Source organism: Pteropus medius, unplaced genomic scaffold, assembly GCF_902729225.1.
Source record: "Pteropus medius unplaced genomic scaffold, Ma_sr-lr_union100, whole genome shotgun sequence".
Taxonomy (NCBI): Eukaryota; Metazoa; Chordata; class Mammalia; order Chiroptera; family Pteropodidae; genus Pteropus; species Pteropus medius.
In genome coordinates, this window is record NW_024342468.1 from 1,610,622 (window position 1) to 1,620,438 (window position 9,817).

Below are 9,817 nucleotides of genomic sequence, written 5' to 3' on the forward strand. Positions count from 1 at the left end.
TGAAGTGAGACAGTGGGCTAGTACTGTGGGCCCACCATAGCCCAGATATTCTCGAACCCTACAATTCCGTATGAAATACAACGCTCTACTAGCAGGGAGTTCTCCTGGAGTACACGAATGCATGAGACGCCACTACATTGTTGCAATAACTTACATTTCTTCTCTGTGTACTAAGTATCACTGCTAAGTAAGCCCTCTGTATGAATTCACTGTCAAGTGCCCAGTGGAAAGAAAAACTCGGTCACCTTTAGGAAATAAAATTCTCACTTATCCATTTCAGGCAAAACCAATATTAAGTTTAGTAAGTGTCTTTCTCATCTTTTTATGTGCAGGCATACACCCGGATTATCATTTGTGAAACGACAGAATTACACATGCTGATTTGTAACCTGCCTTTTTTCAATTAACATGGCAAGAACACTCAAGCTCACAAATATTAATTGAAAAACATACCACGTTTAATGGCTAAAGTTCCATCATTTGGATGATTGTGTAGAATTCCTATTCTACCTATTTAAAAATTTTTAAATAAAGTTAAAATAAAATTTAAACTTATTCATTTTGAAATAATTTTAGATTTACAAAAAAATTGCACAAATAGTACAAAGAACTCCCTTAAACCCCTCTCCCAGATTCCTTATCAATTCTCAAAATCACAGTACAATGATCAGAACCACGAAACTGACACTGATTCGATACTATTAATTAATCTACAGGCCTTATTCGAATTGCATTAACTGACCTAGTCACATCTTTTTTCCAGACTAGGATCCAATTCGGGACCGTGTATTGCACTTAGCTGTCATGACCCCTTTGTTTCTTTTAATCTGGGGCTAGTCCTTTGGTACTTGTCTTTTGTGGCCTTAATACTTTGGCAGAGTCCTGGCCAATGGCTGTGTAGAATGTCCCTTCTCGATTTGGGTTTGTCTGATGTTTGTTTATGATTAAAGTCAGGTCATGCATCTTTGGCCAAACAAAAACAACAAAACCAACCAACCAGAAGCGACGTTGCGTCCTCCATGAAACTTGCAGGAGACACGTGAGGTCGACGCGCCGCAGCACTGGTGACAGCCAGCTCTGCTTACCTGCTTACGGAGGACACCGGGCTTCCCTCTGTAAAGTTACTGTTTTCCTTTGGTGACTGAGAAGGCTCTTGCGGGGAGACGCTGTGAGGCTACGTAAACGCCCCGCTGTCATCACTTTTACCCACTCGTTTTAGCATCCCCGATGCTTCTTGCCTGAAACACGACTGTGGCAGCTGCGACACGGTGACGGTATAGTTCCATCACTTCTATATTTACCCTTTGGAATTCTGCCACAAGGAAAGGCTTCCCTTCGCCCATTTACTTATTTGTTAAATAATTTCTTCCTACTAGTTCGGACTGGTGGACATTTGTTTTAGCCTAACTCAACAGTATCATTTATCCTGTCACTCAAATATCAGGTGGGCTCGATACGCGTCTACTTCTGCATGCCTAGACGCAGGAAAAAAGGAACCCGTTAGCTTTCCGCACCTGTCTGCGCATCCACCGCACTTCCTATCTCGGACCTCACCAGTTCCCCTCGACTGAGGCTGCCCGAGGCTGCGCTGGTGGGATTCTGGGCTGGTTCTGAGATGACATCCACGCCTACGCAACGCGGCAGTCAACTGGCCTCCCAGGGAGCCCAAGGAACGCAGGAGTGGCCCCTACGGCCCAGGTACTAACTAACTGTGTTTCAAACGAACAAAATAAATAAATAAATGGGTTTCACAACTAAAGACACATTCCAGGAAATGCTACAAACAAGGCGGCCAATCATCAAACTGAGTTAATTGGGTGCTTGTTTTCGCATCTGCTGTTCGTGGTAAACCGCTGCTTTAAAGGTAACGTTCACCCTTCTTAGTCAGAAGAGCTTTGTCTCTGGTGCCACAGAGAACTGAGGTGGAGACCCAGTCCCCGGGACTCAGCACTCGGCCTCGGGGAGCTACTGAACTTCCCCCAGCCTCCTTTTTTTTTGTAAACTCCGGTAACAGCGACACCTACAACTCGGTGTGGCCGAGGCAGTTCAAGATTCAAGAGGATCGCACAGGCAAAGCATCGGGCACGACGTCACACGGGGAGCATCTTACACTGTCCCTGTCAGATTCACGGTGATGACTGTGAAATGTATGTGTCAGTTACTCTGGGCGCAGGCTTTAGAGGCAATGGGGTCATGTGATAAATGAATTAAAAAGAGGAGAGGAAACAACGCTAAGTGAAAACGACTCTATCAGCCCGAGTCACTGCTGCAGTTCAGGCTGATGGTTTCTGAAGCTCGATGGATAAAAGGAAAAGGCACTTTCCACTCACCTGTATTTTCGTTTTCATTGCTTGAAGGGACTGGACCACAGGGATGCAATAGGCAAGAGTTTTACCTTTTTAAAAAATACAAAAGCAATTAAAATCAGAGACCCTTCAGACGTGAGGAAAGCCACGACAGTAAAGGAAACAAGCTCTGCTACCTTTGGGTCATACTGAATCTGGGGACAGGAAGAGTGCACGTCACACACCCAGGAGAGGTGGAAACGGAAGCCACCTGTCTGCCACACCCCTAATTCAGTGCTACTTCTAAATGACCTGCAGCCGGCTGACAGGGGAGACAGTGACACTTTTCCAAATGACACACAAGTCAACCTGTGGACTGCCTCATTGACAGCATCTCCTCTGAAGTCATCTCAACTTGTGAAATGAGCTCGGTGGCTAAATAAACGTCCTTTGTGGTGACACGGTTAGGAGCCAGTCCAAACCCCACCCCCGCCTCTGAAGACCAAGGAGGGATATGGGGTGACAAAACCTTCTACCCCCGAACAGTGGCTGACCTGGGGGTAGAAGAGGACAGCTGACCAGCCACGAAGGGCACAAGGGGGTCACAAAGCAAGTCCAGGCTGTTTTGGAACACACGAAAACGGCGTTCCACATCTGAGCTAGGGACCGGCATCTGACCTGCGTGTGCTCACGTCAGACTGCGTGTTAACGCCAGCAGAAAATATCCAGCCCCCACTGGAATGAGGACGGGCAGCTCTGGCCGTAGCAGAGACCTGGCCACGCCCGGGGACAGGCTGAGGAGTGACAGCAGGACCTGACTACTTCCTGACCGTTCCTGACTGTGCCCCCGACGATCGACCCCTTCCTTCCACTCTGAACTAATTCAGGGCTCCAATCAAAGGCAAGCGTGGCCTCCCCTGCCCCAAACGAAACAAAGCAGCCACCACCAGACACCCTACTACATCAGCTACTGCACGACCAGGGCTGGGGACTGCGGGGAGAAGGGCGGGAGTTAGACGACGACTGACCTGAGCCGGTCTGCGATCTCACGAGGGCATCTCTGCCTTCCAGCAGCACGGGGATGCTGTGCATCTGAACACTGCGGTGGCCAGAGGAAAGAGCATGCGGTCACCCACACACGGTCCCCGCTCGCGTTATGGGCAGAGACGCGGGACACACAGAACGTGGTCGCCCCAGGCTTAGATTTGCCTTTCGGCTGCCACCTCAGAAGCTTCCCACGCGTGCGAGTGCAGGTGCTGATAAAGTTCTGATGATCAGAACAAAACCTCGGCTCAGTGCCTGGGACTGAGCTGGGAGTGCTGAGGCGAGCCAGGGACTGGCCACTCTATCGTACCGATTAAAAACAAAAGGGGGACAGGCGTGACCGCGACCTGGAGCGACCGTGAGAGCACATCGCATACCCTCTTGCCTGCCGTAACAGAGAACGTGAAACACAGTGCAACTTTTCGGAAAGGCTCCCGCACGGAGGAGTGAAAGGGAGCTGTGAGCCACCCGCACAGCCAGGAGCCGCCGCTCGCGGCCCAGGAAGCCAAGATGTGACCGTCATGGACACACTAAGCCCGTGTCCACATGTGCACTCAGAAACTAACGACGAAGGGTACAGAGACCATTTAAATTTGGTTGACAAAACTGAACCAAAAAATTGGTGAGGGGCGGCTTTTTATTTTATTTAATATTCTTGCTCATAAGTAAAACGAGATTGTTAAAATGTAAAGAAACGCACACACTCAGAGAGGACCTTCACCTCTGCTCCACACCTTCTACTTGGTTTGTTTCCTGGGAATCATCGTTATTAACAAAAACATTAAAAAGTTTCAGTATCCTATATATAGCTTAGAGCCGACAGCAGAACGAGATGGGGACCCGGCCCCTCCATTTAACAAGTGGAAACCGCGTAGCTAAGCGCTGTCAAGTCCTCAACGGTCACGAACCTGGCACTGTCTTCTACTGCCAAGACACAAACTGGCTCTGTCCCCTCCCAGACAAATCAAGTTTCATACAGTCATAACCACTTCAAAGTCCTAAGAAAATCAAGACTGGCCTGGAACTCTTACCTGGTCATGTTGAACATGTTTAAGACTGTGTTTATTGTGGAAATCTGAAAAACAAACAAACAAAAAACCCAAGTTATTTTTCTTTAACTGTCAACTTTTGGTACGAGAACGTTTAATGCAAACAAGGATGCAAAACTGGAGAAAATATTGGGATAACTGATCACCAATGTCAAACTGAGCTCCTCTAACCCACGGTTCTCAACTGGGAGCGGCTCCCCACCTCCCACGTGGCAACGTCTGGAGAGGTATCAGGCTTTTATTACTCCTAGCATCAGTGAGAGGCGGCTCGGGATGCTGCTACACATCCTGTGATCATAGGACAGTCCCCAAAACAAACAGTTATCCGTCCCCAAATGTCCAGAGTACCAAGGCTGAGGAACCCTGCTCAGACCTGCGGGTGGGAAAACAAGCTGATGTCACCCCCTGAAGGGGGAGGTAGGCCGTGACCACACGAGCAAAGGAAATCCCAGCTCCCTAAAGGTTCATGTATTTTTCTCTCCTTATTCATAAATAAGCCTGGTAAACTCATTCCTGGTATTTAAAAAAAAAAAAAAAGCGCCTGTGTGCGCAAAGTGCAAGTTAAAAGAGCCTCTTCTCCCTTCAGCTCTTCGTAATTACAGACTTCCCCTAACAGCATGCTGCCAGCTCTGTCTCCCGCGGTCACTGAGACATCCGCCACTCAGAAAAACCCTGATAAGTGGGTCCCAGTCCTAAATCGCATCAGGTGAGGGAGGTTTTAAGGTCTTTTAAAACAGAAGGCGGGTGTGGGCGCCAGGCCACAGTGACCAATAGCGTGAGCTCGCATGACCGTCCCAGAGTATCCTGGCTCTCTGGGCTCACTCTTTGGTTTTGCTTCACGGACATTCTGAATGAATGAACACATCGCAAACGGTGACCGCCCCGACCACTGACAGATACTTACCAAATGAGGGTGGAGGTCCAGGTCATGAAAAGCACCCGAAGAGAACACCTTTTCTTGCACCTTCTGTACGACGGGTCTGCAAATGGGGAACGGAAATCCAGGCATCAGTTCCAATGACGAAGACACAGGCAGAGTACTCCCAGCCCCTCTGGTTCCCGAGGGGGCATCCATCCCCAGGCATACCTGTGGAGTTCTGGAATCTCGGGGTTGTTTTTAAACAACGATGAGGTCTTAACGCATGGCTTCTGCTCTTGGTTCCTACCCCTGCCGCCGGCCGAAGACCTCCTCGGGGAAGACGCCGTCTGTGCCCTCCCCTCGGGAGCCCTCTGCGTTCCTTCCGCGGCGGTTTTCTTAGCGGGCAGAGAGGATGCCCTGCTCCTCCGTTTCGCTGAGGGAACCTCGCTGGATGCTTGGTACTTCCTTTTGGTGGCCTGTGCTTGCTGCGCCGTCCCCAAAAGGAAAGAACAACCAGAGATGCGTCAGCCCATGAAGACAGACCTGGGAGTGAAGCCTGACTGCCCACGGAATTGCGTCTCTCCCTGCGGAGATCATTACGCCCCATATGTCAAGCAACAGTTTAGGGCCTGCCATCAGAGTCTCTGACTCGGCCCTTTTTCTCCAAAAGGGAAAAAAAAAAAATCCACAAAATCTCAGCTCACTCATCCACTAGACCTCACCATCCATCTTAACTGTCAACTCGACCGAGATGAGGGTGAGGATCGCGAGGGGAGAAACATTTTTCAGACTGAATGTTAACAAATGGAGCTGTTTTAAGAGAAGAGAGAACCCGCCCCGTGAAGTGTGCATATGAAGTCAGTCTATAGCCCTAGGAATCCAGTCACACGAGAAGAATGGGAGGGTGGGGGGCGGCGAGGGGTCTTTTCTCTACCAACAGAGCCGCAGGGGACTACACTGGGCAGCAGTGGGGAGGCGGGAACCTTCACTGCTTGGATGGCTGTCGCTCTCCCCTCACGCTGCTCCCCCAGGTTCAGATGGCTCGCAGACAATTCCTGCTCGCGGTCTCCATTCCGAACGAGGATTCTGCTCCATCCATCACTTCCATCACCATCATTTCCAACCTCCTCGCCTTTCCATCCATCTGACGCCGATTACAGGCTTCACCACCCGCCATTCCCTTGCCTGTTGCTTCTTATTTCCGTGACCTGAATGTGGTTAAGTGCACGACCTCCAAACTCCCCCTAAGAGAAGAAACATCCAAGTCCTCTATTTTTTTGGCCTTCTCTTCCAATTTGCACATGAATATAAAAACATCCTGTGAGTAGCCAGTGCTTGTTATTCTGGAGTTTGGGGTTTTCTTGGAATATGTTATTTTGCTTGAAACGATGGTTTTCACGCCTCAGCCTGTTGTGACTGTCAGCTTCAGACCAACCTAACGATAACGACAGTTCTTTGTCCCTGGCAACCATGAGGACTCCTGTATCCAAGTAATAAATGCAACTTCAGACACTTAATATTAATCAGTACTGACTTAACTTCATTTTGCACATTTATTTTTACAAAGTCCCAAGTTCACGAATTTTCAGATTAAAGACAGAGATGAAGACAAATTTCAGGTCTGCCGAATCGTCCACAAGGGGAAATAAAATGTGCAGATTTTATCTGATTCACAGAACTGCAGACCCTCAGAGCATAAACGAGCCAAAAGGCCACTCCCGGCATGCACGGCCTTCCCGTTACGGGCTCCCTGGCAGGTGGCCTTGCTGTTTCTGTCCACACCCCTCCTCTGACTGCTCTATATCCCTCAAGGCGACCAAATTCTAGGGGTTTAGAAGATGCTTCTGATATTCAGGCAAGGTCTGCCATCCTGAACATCTACTTATGAGTCTTGAGGTTTGCTTTCTGTAGCAACACAGAACAAGCTTACCTCCCCTGCACCTAACATTCCTTCATACATCATGTGACTCCTTTTTCCCTGCCTCTGTAGACAAAATACCCCAAACAGGACACAAACTTTAGACCCCTATCATCCTGGTCCCCTTGTATTCTCATGTCAACGTCTCTCCAAAGCTAAGTGCTCAGATGTCAGCACAACAGAAGGGCCACGCCATTGCTCTCAGGCTGAAACCGAGGTTCTGTCATTTGGTCTACAGAGCACCCTGGGATCTGGCCTCCGCCCATCTCGCCAGTCTCAGCTGTACCCTCGGCTGTCCTGGTCCTCCTCAATTCCATGCTCCTGCCCTCCTCGGGGCCTTTGCACAGTTATTCCCACACCTAGGTCTCCAGCCTGCCCTTTGGCTGGCACACTCATACTCATGCTGCAGATTGAGGCTCCCAGGGTCCTCAGGACAGTCTTTCCCGGCTCCTCTCTCCACCTAGTCATCCCCACCTTGGCTCGTGTCTGGCACAAAGTAAGTGCTCAACAAACACTTGTAAAATGAATAAATGACACAATGGAATTACCCCTTTCCATAATCTGGACTATTCTACTACTTGTTAGCCTCTGCCCCCCCCCAGCCCCAGTCTCCAGCATCCACAACACATAAGTTAAAAAAACTGACCACTTAGCGGCTGTCGAGCAGCTTAGTCCCAAAGGTACAAAGCTGGCAGATAAGCCGAGCCATCGAGTAAGTCACAGACTAGTGGAAGAGACAAAAGTGTAAAACCACAAATCCAAACCTACACTGTTATGAGAAAAACTACCATGGCCTATGGCGAGGGGAGGAAAGGAGACGGGAACGCTTCATGAGGTGACATTTGGGCAGAGAGGCACAAGGACATATCTAGATCTGCTAAAAAGTAGCTGCACGACATTAAGCAAGTCACTTCTCTCTGTGTCTCTGTTCCTGCCGCTGTACGATGAGGGGATTATGGCGGATGATCGCTGGGGCCCATCCAGCCCCGAAGTCTAGACCCGCCGTCTTTGGTATTAATAAACTGAGCGGTTACTATGCAAGGCGGTAGTGCTAAGCACTTATGTGAATTATGACACCTATCAGCACGGATCCTGGTATCACCCCATTCTAAGATGACAACACTGTGAGGTGATCTGTCCCATGTCACTGAGGGGTCCGGGCTCTGCTCAGGCTCTGATTCCACAGCCTGAGTTCCTGAGGATAATGCTGTGATCCCACTTAGTAAGAGCATCCTGCTTGGTTAGAAAACATGAACAGTTCGATCCCTATTCTGTTTTGAGTTGCTTTTCAGAAGGATATACACCAAAATGTTAACTGGAGTTACGGGCGTTTTTTTTTTTTAATCTACACCCCAAATTTCCTACAATAAATTTGTATTAATTTAATAACCAGAGAACATTTTTAGAAAAAAAATATTCTGCAGTATTAGATATAGCATAATTTAAGCTGTCAAAGTCTTTCCGAATCCAGTATATTAGCTACCCATCCCAAGTTCAGGCTACTGGCAAATTTGATCAACATATCCATAGTTCTCATTCAAGATACAAACGAAAATGTAGATGCAGACAAGGCCACTGCAGACAAGGCCACTGCAGACACTTGTCGTAACCTCATTAATTAACACCCTTTTGACACAGTAGTTCAAGCTCATAAAACTAGATACCCTATGTTTATTTATTCAATTCATTTAACAAAATTTCAGTAAGTACTTCCTACATGTTAGTTACTAGGCAGGTATATGGCACAAGCACCTCCACTGACCTCCCGATGTAGCAATTCTATTACACAAAATGAAGCCAATGCGAATTTATTTGTATCATTGGCATTAAGTGCCTCTATGGGTCTGAAAATGTGCAATCTTTACGATTATCTCATTTAATGCTCATAATAACTTTATATGAATAAATGACAAGCATTATTTTATGGCTAGGAAAAGTGAAGATCAGAGAACCTTATATGAAGTAAAAATAAATTATCATTATTATTTTATGGCTAGGAAAAGTGAAGATCAGAGAGGTGAAGTGACTTCCTCAAGGTCACAAGGCTAATGTGAGGCAGGGCTGCCATCTAATCCTAGGTCTGTCCTATTCCAATTCCGTGCTCCCACTGGCTCTTCTGGACTTCCCTTCCCCCCTCCCGCAGAGATGCTGCGACGCCATTGGCTAGCTGAAAACTCCTTACTCCCAAGCTTCTAAATCCTAAAGCTTGTCACTGAAAAATTCAGCAAAGAGAATCCAGAGACTGTGTGTTAGCATCTATGATCTCAAGGGATTTCGGCTTAACACACTGGCTGTACTGAACTTTGGCAATTAACTTTTCCATGGAACTATCTGTTGCTTTTACAAGAAAACACACACATACAGACGCACAAAACTTCCTTGGCAGGAGACCGCATCCTTCCTGGTCTCTGAGGTAACGTGACTTTACAATAGATTTTCTGCCCTGTAGCCCTCCCCTTTTCTAGGAGATAAATCGATCATTCTAGGAACCCGTTCTGAGCTCTGGCTTGGATCAAGTTTAAGGCTTCCTTCCCCTTCCTAGTGAGGGATTATATTGGTGAGTTGCATTTTCTTTCCCCCCTCGACTGCACACGGATGAAATCTATGCCATTTCTGAAAGCTCCCAAAAGATATTCCCAGTCTCTAGTCCTCATTCCTGAAA

General features: G+C 47.9%; 1 protein-coding gene across 2 annotated transcripts in view; it reads right to left on the bottom strand.

The window, feature by feature from the left end:
• The window catches only part of DDX31 (DEAD-box helicase 31), a 67,825-nt gene that overhangs the window by 56,231 nt on the left and 1,777 nt on the right, over positions 1-9,817 (bottom strand). For both annotated transcript variants that reach the window (XM_039862933.1, XM_039862932.1), the window contains exons 2-6: positions 5,466-5,722; positions 5,283-5,358; positions 4,361-4,404; positions 3,314-3,384; positions 2,331-2,395 (exon numbers count right to left, since the gene is read on the bottom strand). In XM_039862933.1, coding sequence (XP_039718867.1) covers positions 2,331-2,395; positions 3,314-3,384; positions 4,361-4,404; positions 5,283-5,358; positions 5,466-5,722 — 513 coding nt within the window. The remainder of the gene's footprint in view (positions 1-2,330; positions 2,396-3,313; positions 3,385-4,360; positions 4,405-5,282; positions 5,359-5,465; positions 5,723-9,817) is intronic.